The following is a 21,440-nucleotide window of genomic DNA, read 5'->3' as shown; positions in this document are numbered from 1 at the left end:
CTGATTTGAAGAAGTGCATCGTCTACAGAAACGTCGACAAGCTCGAAGCCATTCCGCTGACTGTAGATGCGCTTATGAAGCAGAGCTGTCAGCTGTCACGTGCCTGCAACCCGGTCTTTTCGAGCAGAAAGCGGCACTTTCTCGTTTGACGATAAGGTGGCAAGGACATCCTAGGGCTGTTTGTTTATGTCGTTCAGGCCAGTGACCCAGCAATGAAAATCGTAGCGGCAGTAGGAGCTAAACAGATATATATCCACGAAACGTCCATTATTGCAGGCACTAATTTCATCGCTTTTTGTTCAGCCCCTTGCTTGACCAGAGCCAGTTCATAAAATTGGCATAATAATAACGACAAAACCATTAAAACATGCCTTGAAAAAATATGCTTCGTCTCACGTTCGTTTGTGCGCATCACTTAGCCAGCCGTAAGTAGATGTGCTGGCTCACCTTGACAGTAGGTAATACCAATCGTGAGACAGGTTTTACGAATGAGAATGCCTGAATTGTAGTTTGCAATTTGACAATGTGTGCACCCTCAATTTTAGGCTACGCACATTTGCCCCAAAAAGCACTGAATTCCAAATTAAACTTTACCAGTGAAAACACGTGGAATGTGTTGCAAGCATGCGTAGTCATGCCTGTCAAGACTACGTGTGGTGCAAATGCTGCAACGTGCAACGTCATTGCGAAAGAGAGACCCATGCTGCTGTTCCGCACCCTCCAGGACAAAATTTTGAGTTTTGGCCGCGCTGCAGCAGATCCAATATTCCTCAGCATCGCGTTCACAGAAAGCTTTCGATATCAGCTAAATATAAAATTATACAGAGCAAATGCATTTATCTCCTTTTAGTGGACTAATCATTAGGCAGCTGTGAGTGACGATTACAACATAATCATGTACTCACCGATCATTTCAAGATCTCGTCACAGGGGTATGGGAAGCCTCCTTGTTTAATGTGAGCTCCCGGTCTTAATACGTGAGGTCTACTGAGCACCTAATCTTTGCCCAGGGATTGACGAGGTACCCTGCATTTTATTCCATTACCCCTCTTTTCCCCATTTCAGAGCAGCTAACTTGACATCAGATGCCTTGTATAGCAACGACGCCACCTTGCGATTACGGTTTCCTTTAAAGAAATCCAGAAACCGGTTATATATTTCTTGGATGCACCTGACATGTGATGCTTATAAGGCACCAGAAAGCATATAAGTAATGAATAATTCTTCTGCGTGATGCAAAAGTAGCCCGTTCCAGTGTGAATCCTAGCCCACATCACAGGAGGCGTCCAAAGGTGGTGCCTTATATGTACCGCTTATCACACAACCTGAAAAGGATAGTGAGCAGGCCTAACGTGCCGATGGTCTTTTCCACCCCACATCAGCTGGATGATTTCGTTCCAGGATCTCCTGTGGTGAAAGGAAACCCGGCGGTTGCAGGAAAAAAAAGCACGATTCTGCGTATGCAAAATGAGCGAATGGCATCGTCTACGAAATACGGCTGTCTTGTGGGAAATCTTACGCAGGTCAAACCGTGCGCTGCGTGAACGATCGGGCAAGGTAACATGAGCTTCCACTTGGAAACAACGGGAACGCGTGTTTGCCTGCGCACTGTCAAGCTTGCATGTGTTGACTGGTTTTCGGAAACGTCAAGTAATTGAGCAGGACAGTACGCCAATCGAAGCTTTTTATATACGTGTAAGAGGCAATGCTTCTGTTAACGACATGTCTGTCTCACTTTTCGATACCGAGCGTAAGATTTTTCATTACTTCTCATTATCTATTTAGTCATGACCACGTCACCGCTTTTATTTGCACATTTTTGCATTGTATTGAAGAATGGCAAAAATTGAGAGTTCGTTAAAAAACTGCGCCTGTCCATGTTCGTTCTTTCTGCATCCTTGTCTTTTTTTTTTTGTTGCTGCATGCCAGTTTATCTTGAAGAATGAACCAATTCGCCAGTTACTGGTTTAATTGAATGACATTTCTACTACATCATAGTTCATAGTTATGGCACCAGGAGGTTTAGAAGTTGAAAATCTGCAAGTGCGAAGAAAGCAAGTTTTAGTTATGCAGAGCACGATTTGCTTTTGGTCTAGGCACTGTCATGATAATCTTTTTTGGCAGTGGACCATGAGGGTGGCAGCAAAGACACGCGCCGACGCTGATTGAGTGGTGAAAACAGCAGGCAACACCCCTTGAAAGCTAACCTTTCTGCAACGTATGATCGCGTACTTTCACGACAAAAAAAAAAGGGGGGGGGAGGCATGATGCAGAAATAATTATTTTTTTTGAGAAGCGCAATTTAACGGTAATCATATATTATTGAACCTTCAGTTTTTGTTTTTATTAAAGCGTTATGTACCTAGCAACCCCAAAGCTTGGTGAGAAACTATATCCTGCGGATAGCGGACATGGCTACGAACAGCTCGGCCAAATCTTCGCAGTCTTGCGCAGCAAAAAAAGTTTGAGGTGCAGCCCAAGCCGCCATCTTCTTAGCCACCGACTTTTTATAGAGAAGCCTGTGCTCCCTGCTCACTCTCTTCGAAGCAGCTGGGGCACGGTTTTTGACGCCGAACAACAAATGCCACGTTATTGGTCAATAGTCGACATACATCAAGACTGACGTTTGGGAAGACGTGCTTCTAGCCACGGGGTGCACGCCACCACGCTGAGTGCTGTGTTTTGATAGTCCGCTATCGTTACACGATAAAACTACACTAACGCACAGGAATCGCCACGGGAGAAAACAATCGTGTTCCACCGCGCGCTCTCAGAGGCTTAACACGTGCTGATGTAACTTCTGTTTCCCATGCCATCTTCTCGTCCCAACGAGCTTCCATCATGCTCGTTGGGACGAGAGAAGAGAAGAAGCATTGAAAGCATGTGACAAATATATCCGTTCTCTTTTTCTTGACATATTCGAGAAATTTTTGTACAAATCAAGTTGATTCGTGAGACAACAAACTCTGATGCTGAGATCATTCGGTGATTGTGGTTCAGAAAAGTAGTTCGGTGAAAATTTTTCACGAATGTCTTTTAAAAAATCATCCAGGATTTCGTTCACGTTCAGCGCGGCTACTTTTAGCACCCCAAGTAACAGTGTCGCGGATGATTGAATGAGCTTGAGTGAGTGTCCAAGCATCGCGGCATCTGTCCGAGAAACAGACACCTTTTCAAAAATGAAGCAGTCGCTTGTCATATAAGAAGCATCACAACAAAAAATATAGGTGCTCTCAGACTTCTTGTTGTATTAGATGGGATGTACAGCTCTAGGACATTCAGATTTATGTGAAATATGTGAATTGACAAAATACATCAAGAATACTTAAAAAGGCTGCACGAAATGACACGCACAATGAGTGGTACATAAAGTGGCGCGTACTAAGGGCTCCAGAATGCGCCGACTAGCCTAAACTAAAGTTTCACTAAAGGACATAACTATTTCGGTAATCTTTAAAGAGAAGTGCCTTCTATATATTACTTTCAGCTTGATTTGGTTGTCATTAGGTGCGTCAAAACGCACATCCTGAGGGCTCAAGCTTGCATTTTTCAACGGTATCGGGTTTTCATTACATAATTAGCGGAGCTAATTGGGATACTGTGGTAGAATGTATTCTCTTAAACTGATCATGAGAATGCAAAGCAGCTTTCTGTAATAATATACAAAGTTCAAGCATCCTCTGCCCTAACAATCAGCACTTAGGTGATAGTATTATGTTACGATCGTCGTGTCGCGCCAAGGCAAGGCTTCTAGACGACGACAGAAAGTGGCGTCGCTTCAAGAAGTTTCCGCCTTGGTTTCGTGAAAGGGAAAAAAATAAATACAGGCATGTATTGCGGCGCGTTGGTGGGATGGCCATCTATAGAATGGTGGAGAACATTTCAACTCATCCGATGATGTGAGACGCGGAATAAGGGCAAAGCTGGCTGAATAAAGGTATTCGCAGCCAGCCAGCAGACGTTGTGTTTATTTGCCAAGGGGTCTGGCAAATGTTATGGGAATTTTACGCTTTGTCGAAACATTTCGTCTAGCACTTCAGCTAGTAAATACTGTGTACACATTGGGTTCAATTAGCAATCGTGTTTTATATGGAATACTTTTTTGTTTGTTTTTTGGCACGCACGTATTTAGTTAGCGAACCAGAAATTCAGTTCCAACATTTCGAGGTGAAACTCAAGCACGAACATTAAATTTATATTGAAAAAGAACCCCGAGTTGTGAAAGATCTTTATTCAGATGTAGCTAAGCCGCTTATTTTAGTTATTGTGCCAGAATTACTCGCGCATATTTCAGGGCTTGTGCATTTGTGTGATATAAAATATAAGTTAGAAAGCAAGAATTTCCCGACAAAATAAACAGTATTCACAATGTTCCTCGTTCAGAAGTATTTTCTTCTCATTTCTTGATTACTCTTGCCAATGGCATAGGCTCACCTCCAGAATTGTCTAAAATTTCATTATAAAGCCAAGTCTTGAATATTTTGTCAACCATTCAGGCCTTGATGACCTGGATACACTTCATATCACCAGCTCTACGCGATCAAGACCTGCAACTATAAAGCAGCACTTTTTCTAATGTGTGCTGCTGCCATCTATGAACTTTCAATATTGACTCAGTGCATAGGTGTCGTGTATACTTATTAAATCAGTGTAAGTGAGGACAGCACCGGGCACAAAAGGCCAAAGATTTCCCGTTTCGCTTCTAGTTGGCATCGATGCGCTATTAGTTGTTGATTCCACATCGTTGTTTCAAACCAATCAGTTCATTGACTTCCATCTCCTGTAAAAAAAGATAGCAATACATATTTAGATGCAGCTATTTGAACAAGTGGGAAGTATGTTCAGGCTACGCCGCGTCGTCACAGTATTATGTTATCTAACATTATAATTGGTATGCTCGGTCCTTCAGACAGTTGAGGTCTCTAGATCCGAAGTACACAAAAATACTTTACATTCTATGTGACCATGGAGCTTGGGGTATGTCGTGTGAAATTGTGAAAATGGTCTGCTCTAAACGGTCCGGTGGTTGCAGCCTGTACACTTTTCATATATGACGTGCATACATTGAAGTGCCCTTCTACACATGTTTTAAATGGGTACTCTAACCGAATAAGATTATGGCCTCGATTTATTATGTGTTTTATGCTAGGGCTCTGGCAGAAATCAAAGTATTGTATAATAACAAGAAGTTGCTATAGCCCACAGCATGCCTATCTCGCACTGAGACATCTAGGCTCCTGGCGGCATTCTCTGACTCGTAGGTGCCATCTTGTTATGAACTGTCAAGGCGAGTATTTGTGGCCCAAGCTAACATGGCATGTGGCATCTCAGGGACTTGAGAAGTGCGAGAAAGCGCCTATTCGCGCCGCTCCCGCTCAGAAGAAGTCGTCTAAGCGCCACTGCGCTGTCTTCGGATGTGAAAACAATCAGCGCAAGAGGAAGATATCACTCCGCAGTGTTTGCGTAGATAACGACAAGACGCAGAAATAGTGCCGGTGTGTATGGTGTTTACAGATTGTACAGATGTCCATCCATCCGTAACAAAAAACAGTGAGCTCCGCCGCCAGTGGATAATTGCATTCAACAGAAAAGGGCACGAGCCTAGTAAGTGTGTCTGAGTAAGTACTTACGGCATTATTTTAAGCATTAAACCAGCCATTTTGCTTCACAGCATTTATTTGCATGCAGTGTGCCTAGTATGTGGAACCAAATTATTTCCCTACTCTTTCACAGGCTCCATGTCAATAATAGAATATATTCCAACTCACACGTGCTTGCACGCACTGCGCACGTTTAGTACAATTATAACGCCGTACTGTAACGATGCAAAGAAATGTGAACAGCAGAAAGCGTGACTTTCGACTCAGTAGAGCTGTGACGTACCTTGACTGTCGCTCGGCGAATCTGTGCTTTCAACCGGCATCACCATACAACTATAAAATCTTGCTCTTTCTAACACATTCTCAACACGTGTGTGTTCTGAATGCCAGGCATGAATGGCAAATGATAAACACATGCAGTGCGTGAGCGCAAGCAGGAGCGGGATTCTGGCACTGCGGTGATGCCGGCTCACAGCATTTTTGCCTTGCCACAGCCAAGGCATGCCGCAGCTCGACTGAGTTTAAAGCACGGTGTATTCTTACACCCTAGTGGAAAACAACGCTTTCCGCTGTTCGTGTTTGTTTCCGTCGCGATAGTACGTACTTGATGAAGTTGCTTGTTGAGTTGATTGACTTATGTCTCGCTAATTAAAGTACAATTAAACTGAGAAACTTGTGAGCATGACCCGCGGTCAGCCCCAGACTTCACTTACTGGGTAAGTTCCCTCAATGATGACAGTTATCTACCCGACTGTGGCGTTTAAAAAGATAGTAAAATTGTGAACCGTGGTTTGTAGAGAGTAGTTGGTTATGTAACATGACCACAGAGTTAGCGCTGCATATTGTGAGTTTTTTTTGTGTGTGTGTGTTCTCAAGTCCCCGTATTTTGTTTAAACTGCATCGTGTAAGTGGAGTGCTATCCATTTAAATTTTTGCGTGCAAGCGAGAGACAAGGAGGTATGGTATTCTTTTCGATATTAAAGACGATAGCCTTTGTTTCTTAGGGACCCTCGACGCAAAAATTTTGGTCTGTCTGTCGGTATGTCTGTACATTTGTCTGTTTGTCCACCCTTAACGATACCTCAACACAGCCGACCCCACCCGCAGCGCCCACCAATATTGCTCAAGGTTCAGCGTTCATACTGATGAGATTGTCAAATAAAAAGCAATCACTGCTCATATCTGAGGTACCATAAAAACATGTCGATGTTTTGTAGGTGTGCCTTGATACCAGAGAAGGCACACACAAGTAACTCTAAGAGCCGAAGCGTTAAACACGCTGAGCTGACAGTGCAACGCGATGCTCAAAAAGGCAAGCGTACCAACGCTTTGCTAAATTAACACGGTGGTGGCACCTGTCCATCGCTTCGCGTTGTACACCTTATCACCTCCAAGAATAGCACGTATCTTTCTCCGCAGGCACGCACGCCTTCCTTCGATTCCGAAGATAACTGCCAGATGGCACTCGTGTCTAACGTGCCTCGATGTAGTCGCTCGCCTCCACTGCACGCTCGAGGCACTCTAACGCAGCGCCTCCACAATACCATTCACGGATTTTCTTGTGCAGAACATCAAATAAATGTTTTGTTCACTCCCTCTGGATGCAGGATTATCGTCTTTCGACGACATTTACAGTGTAACATGCACATCTGGGGCCAATTTTATTACTTTTTCTTCTTCTGAAATACAGCGTAACCCACTAGGTTGCTTTTAGCTAAACTCGTTGTATTTCATTGTCTACCAATTTATATTGATCAGGCTTAGCTGTTTGTTTCAGGATATTTCACATCAAGCCGTATTCTTTGGGTTGACGTGAAGAAAATGAGGAAGACAAACAACGCAGAACATTATCACTAGTAAATAGGTTTCTGCTTACGTCTCCTAGTTTGGCACTGTGTAATTAAAATACGAACTTTACACATACGTATAAGTCACTTTGTGATATTTTTTGTTGCAAGTTTACTTTCCAACGTAATACCGAACGCCTAAGTTGGCAAATATACAGCGAGTAAAATAAGTAACTTACGGGCATGTGTTTTCGTAGCTCCGTCACCTGAAACAAATAAAGCGTAGAAGCATGATGTGCCCAAATTTTATGGTATGTGAACCCTTTTCATGTGGAGAAAAAAGAAGAAAATTGTATGAAATTTACCGAATTTTTTTTTCAATCAAGTGGTAGAGCTTTTTTCTTCTGAATGAAGCCATACCGTTGCTTCATTTCAACGGGGTCCTTTTATGTTTTAGGCCATCATCATTATCATCATCTAACAAACTACGTAAAAGTAAGGCTCGAAGATAAATTCCACATGGCAATACAACGAAAAGTGACAAAATTACAATCGAAAAACACATGACACAATATGAACAAGTGTGGCCATCTAGCGTCAAGAAACACAACCATGACGAGTACAGTCGGGATTGTTCTATGTTCGATCAGTTATTGTTGATGACTAGTGTAGTCGCCATTGACATGGAGTCATCATCGTCATCGGCATCGAGTATAACTAGCATCAGGTTTTTGCTGCAACATCTCCAGAAGACTACTCGACAACTGAGGGGACATGATCGCTACGTGTCCTATCCTTGAACGATTAGTTCTCGTTCTGTTGAGCCACAGTTTTTGAACGCGTGACCAATAATTACTCTGCGTCATTTTACTGCCCATTAGAAACACGGGCATGCAGTGTGAAATGAGGCTTTACACTCAATTCACGCTCTTCGTAAGTCGCACGGAAGCCGTGATGGTGTGGTACCACAAACCCACAAACCATTGGTGCACTTCAATCAGCCTGCCGCAGTGAAGGGGAGTTCTTGGGATTGGGAATGAAAAGTGAACCCCGCAACGGTCCGCAGCTAAGTGCCACACCTCAGCACTGGTTCACGGGGAAAGGGAAGGGAGGGGGGTATAAATGACTTGAGTGGTGAGAGGAAACGGCACTGAGAGAGTGAGGGAAGAGATCGAAAAAAACAATAAAAAGGGGGGGGGGCGTAGGCCACATGTTGACCGTGTCATTAAAATTCTTGGAGATTACAGAAAACATCAGAATAGGAAACTCCGAGTTGCTATATAAGTTAATGGGAAACAGCAGACTGGGAAACTCGGGAGCTCCTGTAGAAGGGTCAGCACAGAATGAATGAAGAAAAGCTTGCGCGGTCGGTGCGTGCCTTGATCCCACTAATCTTAAACCTTGCAGTCACTGTTGCGAACACACGATGAAGCGGGCGCACATGACAAGATACCAAGTCATGAACATGTATGAAGCGACCATTTTATGTTACAACAAGCACTTTATCGTTTGCCGAACTATTTAGGAACTGGGTTTTCGAAAATTCGGTCAAATTATTTTTTTTGCAGTGCTCGCAATCAGCATATAAATAATCATATAACGGCACAAAATCATCCGTAATAAAGACTGAACTTCTATTTTCTAGGAAAATTTATAAAGTGCGTCTAACCAGAGTGCTGTAGAATACCTGAAGGTTTAAACAGCGACCACCACGCTGGAGTTTTCGCTGTCTTAAATAGATTTGAACGATCGCTACAGCCATTACGTGAATTGCTGCCGTTGGATTAGTTCGATCACTTGTGATGAAAGGTGAGGGATGAAAGATTTCTTGTACGTCTTTCTCCCATATTCTAGTCATCCCTAAACGTCGAGTTGGCGGTTAAGGCAGAACGTCCAAAAAAAGCTCATTTACTGATTTTCGAGCAGAGTTTAATAAATTAATTTTATTTCTACGAAAACGCCGAAAAAAAGAACTGACTTCTGTAATGTTTGTATCACCACTGTGTATGCGACGGCGGCGTTAGCCTATGACGGTGCTTTGAGTGATATGCATGAGACGATATGCACGAGGCAGCTTTTCAACGACACGTAATGAAGTCGGAGTTGTTTAGATAAACAATGAAATAAAATTGGCCTCGTATAAACTTTAAAGTTCGCAACTTCCCAGCGTCACAAATCAGATGATTTGAAAAGTCCGTAAGATTTTATCCACGTTTTTCTTCTTGGAGATATTTTCACGCTGCACCACTGCGTAAGAACACAACCTTTGCTTACAATTTCCGCTATAGACAATAACCAATGTTTACCGACAAAACGAAGGAAAAAAGCATAAACAAAGGATTAGGGGTGTATGGTTATAAGCAATCACTTATCACGATAAGCATTTCGTGGGCTACACTCTGTTCGTTTCAATACTATGAAATCCATTCGGAAAAATAGAAACATGGGGCTTCGCAGATAATTTTGGAGATAATTACGATATTGCGCGCTGCAGCTCGGCGGGCGCATACCAGTCATGAACAATGCACAGGTTCATTTAGGATAAGGTCGTATCGCTTCAGATAACTTTTGGGGATTGTCCTGTTCCAATTAAGTAGGCACTTTTCTCACTGACCTGCAATGTGTTCTTCTAATAAATAAAATACTCTAATTTAGGTTCAAATCAGAGCGATCTTTCTAAAAAAAGATACTCGGAATAGACGGAAGAAATTTTCACGATAACTTTTACAAACCAAGACTCATCTGTAAGACTAAAAATATGCTTGCACAAAAAGTTGCGGCTTTTTTTATGCAGAAACACAAAGATTATCACTGATGGCTAAGAAATGATCGGTAAAAAACGGACATTTAGAATGAATGATTAAGCGAGATGGTGATTTACGACATACTTGAAATACTCTCGGAGACAGCAAGACGGGGAAAGCGCCTCTCCCTGTCTTCTATGTTCCTGTGTGTACTTACGCGTTCGTATTTCAAAAACATTTAGAAATTCTAAATGACTTTTATTGAATTTGTGATGTATATGAAAAAAAAACACAATGTTCTGCCTCAATAAAACTTGTTGTTGGGCTAGTTGGTTGGCGGCGCTATTTACCTCACGCGCTGTAGGCTTTCTAGTTGTGCAGCTTTGTTAATTATTGCCTATGCGCATCCATCTGTGCGTATATAAGAAGGTCATTTAGGAGCAATAAACAGTTGGTAGTAAGCGCAGCGTGTCGTGTGTGTTACCCGGGTGGATGTGTGTTTGTGTGAGTACTTGCAAGAGTCAAGGTTGCGCTAAATTTTTACAATATGTACTACCTATTATTTCCACTGCACTAGGGAACAAGTGGGGTGCTAAATTTTAACATAGCAACCTGAGTAATTTATTACTATGCTTATTGTGGTAAAAGTAGGTTGATGATAATGAAATAACGCTGTCCAGGATATGTTTTTCCGCCGTTTTAAAAATAAACTACATCGTTCTCAAATCACCTCGACAACTTTGAAGAATGAAATTGGCCTTGCGCTCATTTTTGTTTGAACATTTTGCCGTCTTCTAATTATCAAACGTCAAGTTCGAATTGGTTGATTGAATAGGAAGCCCAGAAAGCATGCACATGCAACAGGCAGTTCATGTTTACCCGGAACTTGGGAAGCATTCTCTTGCCGATCACGGTAAACAGACCCACTTCAAGAGAACAGTGACCCTCAATGTCCCGACTTACCAGGTCGCCATTGGCACACAAGGAGTGGACGAGACAAGGATCACTGTCACAACCATTCTCCTTTTTGATAGTGTCGAGAGCTTCCTTCAACTGAAAAGTAAATTAATAAAAACGGAGTATATGTTGGTTGCTTTCATTACATTTTTTTCGCTATGATTATAAATTAGAGATTGTTTGGTCGTTTCACATTTACGTATTGCAGAATTCAAAGTGTCACACTTTTTCATTTTCTCGCAGGATAATAAAGCACAATCAATATCTGTTATCAGAGATAACTGAGGGATTTGCTACCTTCAATTTTCCCACTTGTCGTACACATCTGAAGAAGACATCGATTCCGGCATCCGTGTCACCTAAAAATAAGCGTATATAGTTGCGTACCGTAACGTCTCTTCAAAGAAGTGACCTCTTACGGTGATCATAAAGCTTGAAACAAGAATAAAGACTAAGGAGGGAACCCGCTGCGGGCTGTACGTACGGCATATATCGAGGTCAGAAGCTGAAGACTGGCAAACAAAGAGCAACAGCAGCCACGAAGCCAGAATGTAGACTTTCATCTTTGAGGAAAGAATGCTTCGTTGCACGCTCCAAATATCACATCAGAGACGCCTCTCAGTGTGACCCTTTTATATTGTGAAGCACTACTGGCGAGTTTAATTACTCGTGAACAATGGGTAGGAGATAGCACTTCGGCTTGGCAGGCTGCCCATATTTGCTTCTTTTTTTTCCTCTCTCTCTTTTGGTAAAACAGCTGATGGGTCTGCTAGAAGTTTACTGGTCATGCAAGACCGGCTCAGTATGATGAAAACATTCGCGTAACTCAAGGGATCTCCTTGGTGAGTACGAGCCACTTACAGATGCAGCAACCACAACGGCAGCAGCTTACTAAAGAAATGGTTGGTATTCATTGCGTGACTACTGCTTCAAGACTTCTTACATTAATGAGAATGCAACTGGCTTATTGTATGGTAGCAATACGCCTTTTTAAGCAAGCTATAGCGGAGGGCAGTAGAGTAGGCCTCAGAAAAATGTTGGAGGACGTTCGAGCTTCGCCTTCGAATGCAGAACGTGATAGCCTAATCGGGCCCGGTTCACATCATGTCCTCATTAGTTAGCCAGGTGCCTTAGCTTCTGTACGCACGCCTCAACAATTATGTGATCAAAGGAGCGTCTGTGCGCGTAACCTCTGTCGATTTCAACCCTCCCAAAAATGCACGCCTATAAGCGCAAATACCATAGTATGGCACCGAGTAGGACTCCGTTTTGTCGTTATTTTCCGAATACCTACTACGCCTCCGTAAAGCAACACGTGCACCTACGCACCTGCACTCTTTGTTGATAATTTGTATGAATATGGTGATGATCAATTATGTATGAGCACTTTACGCTATATAATGAATCAGCTTTTAACAATCTCACTCATTGGGAAATTCGCACGTTGTGTTCACTGACGTGATTCTACGCTTCTGCCATGCAGTTTTCACTTGTATTAACTCAGCTCCACGCACTACATGCTTCCTGCGTAGTTTTGTTTTTCTTACTTTCTCAGAGGCTTCGTGGCTCTTTGGAAGAACTGGTCTCCACGCTAAATGGCCCGGTTGAATTTCTGCCTCTGACCCGTTATTTTTATCATTTGCGCCTTACGGCCCCTTTTCGCTCACACCTGAATTTGCGTGACACCGCCTCTTTAAAAAGGCCACTCACCAGACTCCCAAAATACAAAAAAGGAGCGCAATATTCTTTTCTGGTATTTCTCGTCCTTCTTGCCACACTACACCGTGACGTAGACAGTAGTTCCTGTGACGTCTACTGTGTACATGCTCTAGATTAGTTTATATACGTGAATTATATCATGTGATTTGTCTCCTGCACTGCTTTGTAATCCGTTATTCTTTGTCTCACATGATTATAGTGCACAATCAACTAATCACACTTCATTTTTTGTGTGTTAACAACTGCGCAAACGGCGATAACAGCGTGCACCCGAGCAGTGAGAAATCCCGATAGGCTCTAGCGCTAAGTGCTGATATTGTTCACGTGCATTCAAGAACTAAGGGGTGAGGAGGATGCGTCATGTGTACAAAGGAGTGGAGAAAATCACCCCCTCGTCCTTAAACGCCGGGTGGTGAGTGGTCCTTTAACGCTGTTGCGTAAAACCTGCAAGTGCTCGCCGTAGTGCCGAGACTCTGCGTCGTCTTATTTATCAGCATTCAAGTGGCGGTGGCGACGCTTGAGCTGTTGACGTTACACTGTTTATTTTTAGCGGTATCCCCAGTAAGATTAACGCCATTGAACGTTTGTATGACACATGAGAACACAATACTGTATAGCATTTGTATAGCATTTTATTGTATAGCATTATTGTATAGCATATTGCAAAGCACATGAGAACACATTATATAACTTAAGCCCATGATGTGATAATGGGTGTAAACACAAAATTATCGCCAGGAAATTAGGCAGTAACCGTGTAAGATTCAAGCAAGTGCTGATGGGAGCCTTAACTGTTTTTGGATAAACTGTGAAGGCCCTCGTTGCTTACTGTATTCACTATAATTGCTTATGGAGCTGCTTCACATTTACTAGACTTACGACTGCACTCACTTCTTTGAAATTCTAGCGTCAGTGCATGAGACTATATGTTCGAAGTGGGGTGTTGTGTGTTTCGGTGCCGTCTTGGAAGCAGCAACAAAGAAGTACTGGGATTACTTAATAGCAGCAACTTTTGCGAGGCGCGCTCTGGCCGAGCGCTCAGGAGACGGTGTACCGTCATATACCAAATGTTGTATGTCGTTTGTATAGCGAATTTAGCAGCGTCCTGTTTTACTCACCATCTTTCAGTAGTGTGGCTTAGACCATTGGGATAGCTTCTCGGAGTGCCACCTTAACACATCTTGGGACCCAACCTTCCTGCAGTTAGCACTCTACTGAAGCACCGGGCGTCTGCCATGCCATGGCTCACGCACACCCTCTTCAGTAGTATACGTCGCTGCAAAATCATGCCATGGGGTCTCGCTGTATAAGCCAACCTTCGCAGTTTCTCCTATTTGTGCAATTTTTATCTCCCGCTTTCGGAGGCCTTGCACTGCATGCTTGTCAGTTATCGGCGACTGTTTTTCCTCGCACAGCGTGACTCATATCTCCTCAGCGGCATACGAGCAACGTGATACCTGCCGTACTGTTAAGAAGCTGAAGGCAAGATGTCAGGTACACAAGTTGCGCAGTGTTTGTGTAATACCGTAAATGCTCATCCTTGGCCATTTCCCATACTTGGTTGACTGGTTGTCTCGCCTTTGATATGATCCTATCACTACGGCAAATATGGGGAGCAACTGAATAAAATTCAAGTTTTCAGTCCAGCCCAATATATTAAAACGTGAATAAGAAATTCGAAGAGGATTGAAATCAAAATGTAACAGTGTGTTCTTCAAAGTACTGTTACTTTCTTTTTTAGATACGAAGCAGCTTATTGGGGGAGGGAGGGGCTATATTCGTCTCTTTCACTTTCCCGCGACGTCTGGCATTCAATGCGCAGGCGTGTTCCCTACCCCCCTCTCTCCCCTCCTACACTTCCCTCGCTCCTCTAAGAATACCCTTCTCTGCGGAGCGACGCCCACGACAAGTGGTGCGACAGCTGCATACTACGCTGTGGGTGCCACTGTAGTTCTATGGTATAAATTAATGAAGCGCGCGCGGCTCATTTTCTCCTGCGCTACGCCACGTTGAGCGGCAGCGTCAACGCCACTGCCATTGTCAGCGTTAGCACGAGCACAAGTTCTCATTAAAGTACACCCTCTCCCACTCAAGCGAACCATCTCTCCCTGTTTCGCAGCCACACGTAGTTTTCTTTAGCGGCAAATGGTAATTTTCTTTAAGAACTTGCTCGGTAAACTTCTTATGCTCTCGCCTTGTCTCGCGGCCGCCGGCGCGTAATTGGTGGCCCATTGTTGCCAGTGTACACTTCTGCGGTCAACGCTTCGCTCGCCTTTTTTGTGATTCAAACAACGCTCGCTAAATGATGCGCCGTCACCCAAGGCGTTGGTTTTCGATGGCCCATGCCCTCGCCTGCTCGCGACTAGGTGCACTTCGTTCTCGTTGCTTCGTAGGCGTGGCAGCACGAGACAAGTTCCTACGATGAGTGTTACGCACGAGTACCGATATCCTCCCAAGCACGCTTACCTGCCTGCTCTCAACCTTGTTGAAGAGCGCCTGAGACCTCCACGTCTGCCATTTATGAGCGTTGGGTGACTCCCGGCAGCGGCCAGTATAGCATCAAGGAGTACGTGGTTATCGTGCCGATCGAGGTGGCCAACACTGAGCAATGCCGGCCGCGGAACGTGCCCGACAACGCTGCCTTGGACAAATACACATCATGAGCTGGCTCGTTAAGAAGCCTTCCTACCGAGCTGATCTCGCCAAGAAACGCCCCGTGCACCTACGAGCAAGCTCCTGTAACATCATTCATATTGTGGATGTGGCGATTATTTGTTTTCATAAAAACACGCCAGAAAAACCCCGAACTTTACTTTTCCAGATGAAATTGCCTTGAATAAAATGTAAGTATTCAAACAGCTGCTTGAGCAATTGTGTAAAAAAACATAAAAACTACTTATCGGATGATATGCGTTACATATTATGATTGGTTGTGCGCAAAAAAAAAAAAAACGGGGACAAGAAGAAGCATTTTAAACACGAGCACCGCTAACAACTTTTGAGTAGCTACTTCATATCCCTATATTTTGTGCACAAACTCGTTAAGATGAAACTTTTTCCAACAAGGTTGACACCGCTTTTTTTCTTTAGTGCATTTTAGTTGTTCGCGACATCATTGCAGTGCTCGTAGACGTGCAGCATGCACCGTTTCGTGTCTGTGTATTTGCCTTTTTTTTGTAAACTTGCTTATAGGAAGTGAATGAAGCTTCAAGAAAAATCGTGTAGGTGAGGGTCACTTTCTGACGCTGTTAGAAACTAGGGATCCGCAAACAGCGACCGTGCCTACCGACGGGTAGCGTAATCTGAGGGCCACAGTCCCACGCTTCGCCCGCCTTTGCCGCAGTATGGAATGTTGGGATATAGATTGGGTAGGTTACATGAAAAGTTCTTTTTTGTGCATTGAAGCCCAGACAGTTCTCATAGATGCGCGCCGTGTATATACAGAACATGTGGGCGATTCAGTGGCCCACACTACGTGCCTTACTGTGAAGAGAGTAGCTTGAGTTGTGCTAGCGGGAGCAATGTGTCCTGATTTAATACGGTCAACAATTGAAGTGCATGGCTGCACAATTAAAGGGCAAGCGGAAGAAAATTGAAATAATCAGTGGACCTACCTGCGAGATCGAGTGCTTCTGGGATTTAAAAAATGGAAATGGTGAAAACTCTTTACTGCTGTGTAGGGCATCTTTTCACGGTACATATATTGGCACGGGGTCATGACGTGGCCGAAGACAGGAGACTTTGTGTTAGAATTTAACTGTTTATTTGGGCGAACCTGTGCCCGGTAAAGGAAAGTCTGATTACAGAAGCAGTATTGGACTGATACAAAGAGAAGTTTATTAACTTCAAACTAGAAAAAAACTCTTTACATCATTTTATACATACAGTGCTCGTTTAGACACCCCTCTTGTGCACTATGGGGCATACAAACTCCATTATCCATAGAGGAAACTAGCGGCACATACACAGATATATATATATATATATATATATATATATATATATATATATATATATATATATATATATATATATATATATATATATGTATATATATATATATATATATATATATATATATATATATATATATATATATATATATATATATATATACAAGTTTGTGCTAAACTACGCATACATTCTGATAGCGGCGAACGGAGCGTCGGCCGTCGATCAACTACTGACAAGCGGCGAAGTGCGTCGCATTTATACTCTTGTCATTGAATGTTCTAGCGTTATCGCTGGTGGTCGCGTAGGTTCCAGAATAATCTGTACAGTTCGCAGAGTGGGCGTCATCTTATCGAAATGATCTACTAAAGCCCGGAAGCTTCTCGAAAACTGCAGGCGCGTTTTGCGTTGGGAATTGTGTAGTGTTTTGGGGCGATAACGAAACTTGAGAAATCGAACGTGGCATTTGCCCCCTCTGAAAAAGGCACCGTCCCGATGCTCCAACTAAAGATGAAGGTACAACAATAATGCAAGAAAGTACAATGAATAAATTACGATACAATAATAATACAAAAAACCACTGTTTCAGTTTGTCAAAGCGCATGAAACGGCTTCAGGCGCGCGACATGGACGACTTCAGGTCGCGATCGGCGTCCTTGAGAGTTCGTGATAGGGTCGGGGACAACCTCGTAATCAAGTGGGCCGAGACGTCAAACCACCCTGTACGGTCCGAAGTACCGTCGCAGAAGCTTTTCACTTAGGCCACGTCGGCGTATTGGCGTCCATACCCAAACACGTTCACCGGGCTGGTATTCCACGAAGCGTCGTCGAAGATTGTAACGGCGGCTGTCGGTCGTCTGTTTATTCTTAATACGGAGACGCGCGAGTTGTCGGGCTTCTTCGGCGCGTTGAAGGTACTCACTCACATCGAGGTTTTCTTCGTCGGTGACGTTGGGTAACATGGCATCGAGCGTCGTTGCCGGGCTCCTTCCATAGACCACTTTGTATGGAGATATCTGCGTCATCTCCTGCACCGCCGTGTTGTAGGCGAAGGTCACGTACAGAAGAATGGCGTCCCACGTCTTGTGTTCGACATCGACGTCCATTGCCAGCATGTCGGCGATCGTCTTGTTTAGCCGCTCGGTGAGGCCGTTGGTCTGTGGTTGGTATGCTGTCGTCCGGCGGTGGTTTGTCTGGCTCTATGCCAAGATCGCTTGAGTTAGGTCACCAGTAAATGCCGTTGCTCTGTCAGTGATAAGAACCGCCGGGGCCCCGTGACGTAGGACGATATTTTCTACGAAGAACTTAGCTACCTTGAATGCACTGCCTTTTGGAAGGGCTTTTGTCTCGGCGTAGCGGGTGAGGTAGTCGGTAGCTACCACGATCCATTTGTTTCCGAAAGCTGACGTCGGAAACAACCCTGGTAGGTCCATACCAATCTGCTGGAAAGGTCGGCAAGATTGTTCAATTGGCGGCAGAAGTCCCGCCGGCCTTGTCGGTGGTGTCTTGCGTTGTTGACAGTCCAGGCATGACCTCACATAACGAGTGACGTCGGTGGTAAGACGTGGCCATTAGTACCTTTCTTGTATCCTCGCGAGCGTGCGAAAAACACCGAGGTGCCCTGCTGTCGGATCGTCGTGCAGGACCTGCAGGAGCTCTGGTCGCAGAGCTGAAGGCACCACAAGGAGGTATTTGGCTCGAAGCGGTGAAAAGTTTTTCTTTTGGAGAAGACCGTTTCGCAGGAAGAACGACGCAAGTGCGCGATTGAATACCTTCGGAACTTTGGCAGTCCTGTCTTCGAGGTATTCTATTAGGGCCTTAAGTTCCGGGTCGGCCCGCTGTCGTTCAGCGAAGTCGTCGGTAGTTATTGTTCCCAAGAAGTGTTCGTCATCCGGGTCGTCGGGTGGTGGTTGGTCGACAGGCGCACGAGAGGGACAGTCGGCGTCGGAGTGTTTCTTGCCGGACTTGCAAACGACAGTAATGTCATATTCTTGAAGTCTCAGGCTCCATCGTGCGAGGCGACCTGAAGGGTCCTTCACGGTGGCTAGCCAACACAAGGCGTGGTGGTCGCTCACAACTTTGAAGGGCCTGCCGTAGAGGTAGGGGCGAAATTTAGACGGAGCCCAGATGATGGTGAGGCACTCCTTTTCTGTTGTGGAATAATTGGCTTCTGCTATGGATAGAGATCGGCAGGCGTAACTAATAACCCTTTCAAGTCCGTCAGCCCTCTTGAACAAGAATGGCGCCAAGAGCTACGCTGCGTGCGTCAGTGTGTATTTCTGTCTCGGCGAATACGTCGAAATGGGCAAGTAACGGAGGCATCTGGAGGCGATGTGTAAGCTCCTGGAAAGCGTGTTCCTGCGGCTTTTCCCACTTGAACTCCACGTCGTCCTTGGTAAGGTTAGCGAGAGGATCGGCGATGTGGGTGAAGTTTTTCACGAACCGCCTATAATAGGCGCACAGGCTCAGAAATCAGCGCACCGCCTTCTTGTCAGTGGGCGGCGGGAAGTCGGCGATGGCGGCTGTTTTCCGTGGATTGGAACGAACTCCAGACTTGCTAATAACGTGCTCCAGAAACAAGAGCTCCTCGTACGCAATTCTGCACTTTTCTGGCTTCAGTGTGAGTCCGGACGTCTTGATGGCTTGAAGTACAGCTTCAAGGCGCCGAAGATGCTCGTCGAAACTCCAGAAAAACACGACGACGTCGTCCAAGTACACAAGGCAAGTCTGCCACTTCAATCCTGCCAGTACTGTATCCATAATGCGTTGAAAAGCTGCAGGTGCTAAGCAAAGACCGAAGGGCATCACCTTTAACTCGAAGAGGCGTCAGGTGTTATAAACGCCGTCTTCTCTCGGTCTCTTTCGTCGACTTCAATTTGCCAATAGCCAGTCTTGAAGTCCATTGACGAAAAGTACTTGGCGTTATGGAGCCGATCTAGTGCGTCGTCTATTCGTGGGAGAGGATACACGTCCTTTCTTGTGATTTTGTTCAGGCGGCGATAATCGACGCAGAAACATAGGGTCCCATCCTTTTTCTTCACTAACACCACGGGGGATGCCCACGGACTCTTAGACGGCTGGATAATGTCATCTCGCAGCATTTCATCAACTTGTCTCTTCATTGCCTCACGTTCTTGCGTCGAAACCCTGTACGGACTCTGACGGAGTGGTCTGCCATTTTCTTCGGTTATGATTCGATGTTTCGTGATTGGGGTCTGCCGAATTTTCGATGACGACGAAAAGAAATCTTTGTACTGCAGGAGCAGGGCCTTGAGCTGTTCTTGCTTATGGTTCGGAAGTCTCGGATTGACATCGAAAGCTATGGGAAGGGCTTGGTTCCTCTGAGCAGGTTCTGCAGAATCGGCGAGGGAGAAATCACTGGTGACTTCGACAATTTCTTCGATGTATGCGACCGTTGTTCCTTTGTTCACATGTTTGTACTCATTGCTGAAATTCGTGAGCATAACCGTTGCTTTGCCTTTCCGCAGCTCTGCAATTCCTCTTGCGACGCAAATATTTCGGGTGACCAACAGATGCTGACTGCCTTACGCCTTCCAAGTCAGGTGATTTAGGAGCGCCGACTGAAATAATGACGCTTGAGCGAGGCGGAATGGTGACTTGTTCTTCCAGCACATTCAAGGCATGGTTTTCTGACGGCGTGCGTGGTGGTAGGGCTTCTTCTGTGGATAAAGTTATCGACTTTGTTTTTAGGTTGATGGCAGCACCATGGAGGCATAAGAAGTCCATGCCAAGGATGACATCTCTCGAGCAACGCTGTGGGACTACGAAGTCTGTAGGGTAAATACAGCCGTTGATGGTGACTCTCGCTTGGCCGATTCCTGCAGGCGTTACGAGATGACCTCCGGCTGTGCGGATCTCAAGGCCTTCCCAAGCTGTCCTAACTTTCTTTAACTTCGCGGCGAACGACCCACTGATGACGGAGTAGTCGGCTCCAGTATCGACGAGAGCAGTCACACTGTGGCCGTCGATAAGAACGTCGAGGTCGCTAGTTCGCTGTCTCGCATTACAGTTAGGGCGTGCCGTCGGGTCACTGCTGCGTCAGCTTGTTCCGCTGCTTCCATGTTGCGTCGTCAGGCCACCTTCGGTAAGTGAGCTTTCGCCGTCAGGGCTTTGCCTGGTTGACGTTGTGTTCGAAAAGCTCCGTCGCGGCGTCGTCGTCGTCGGAGCATCTTCGGTAGTTCGTCGCACAGCAACCGCACCTCCATCGATTGCTGCCCTTAGTTTCCCGGATACGGGCTAAGAGACCGGCCCCGCGTTGGGCCAGAGTACTGCCAGACGGAAAATAGGCGTACGGAAAATCTCGCAAAGGCGGCACAGGTTCTCGCGCAATCAGAGCACGGGGTTTTTTGTTCTCTTTGGAAGGCGCATACGCGTTAGTGCGTATGCTCCACTACACTGTTATATTGCCGCGAGCGCATCTCAAGCGTCTTCTTTATCGTAGATGCTTGTGAAATGAATTCGGCGACCGTCTTTGGCGGGTTTCTGATCAGCCTGGCGAAGAGTTCTTGCTTCACTCCTCGCATGAGCAGACGGACTTTCTTCTCCTCGGGCATGTCGCAGTCAGCGTGGAGGACAAGTGTAATCATATCTTCCGTGAATAGCGACACGTTTTCGTTTGGCATCTGCATACAGCTTTTGAAAAAAGCTGCGGCCTTTTCCTT

General features: G+C 45.0%; 1 protein-coding gene across 1 annotated transcript; it reads right to left on the bottom strand.

Moving 5' to 3' along the window:
• Nucleotides 1-4,210: 4,210 nt before the first annotated feature.
• On the bottom strand, nucleotides 4,211-11,728 carry LOC142776174 (antimicrobial peptide microplusin-like). Its single transcript, XM_075879379.1, has 5 exons — nucleotides 11,573-11,728; nucleotides 11,386-11,447; nucleotides 11,095-11,184; nucleotides 7,627-7,653; nucleotides 4,211-4,780 (listed from the first exon to the last, which is right to left on the bottom strand). Exons 1-5 carry the CDS (start codon nucleotides 11,649-11,651, stop codon nucleotides 4,724-4,726), a joined length of 315 nt encoding a protein of 104 aa, XP_075735494.1. The 5' UTR covers nucleotides 11,652-11,728; the 3' UTR covers nucleotides 4,211-4,723.
• Between the last annotated feature and the right edge of the window lie 9,712 nt (nucleotides 11,729-21,440).

Source organism: Rhipicephalus microplus, chromosome X (genome assembly GCF_043290135.1).
Source record: "Rhipicephalus microplus isolate Deutch F79 chromosome X, USDA_Rmic, whole genome shotgun sequence".
In the NCBI taxonomy this organism is placed as follows: domain Eukaryota; kingdom Metazoa; phylum Arthropoda; class Arachnida; order Ixodida; family Ixodidae; genus Rhipicephalus; species Rhipicephalus microplus.
Note: the sequence above shows the minus strand (reverse complement) of the source record. Positions and strands in the feature narration are given on the sequence as shown.

Bases quoted from the DNA above. Each gene is read 5' to 3' on its own strand.
- LOC142776174 (XM_075879379.1), bottom strand. From the start codon at position 11,651: ATGAAAGTCTACATTCTGGCTTCGTGGCTGCTGTTGCTCTTTGTTTGC. The intron at 11,185-11,385 runs GTAGCAAATCCC...TTTACTTTTCAG, and splicing joins GACAAGTGGGAAAATTGAAG to TTGAAGGAAGCTCTCGACAC. The intron at 7,654-11,094 runs GTAAGTCGGGAC...TATTTGTTTCAG, and splicing joins TGTGTGCCAATGGCGACCTG to GTGACGGAGCTACGAAAACA.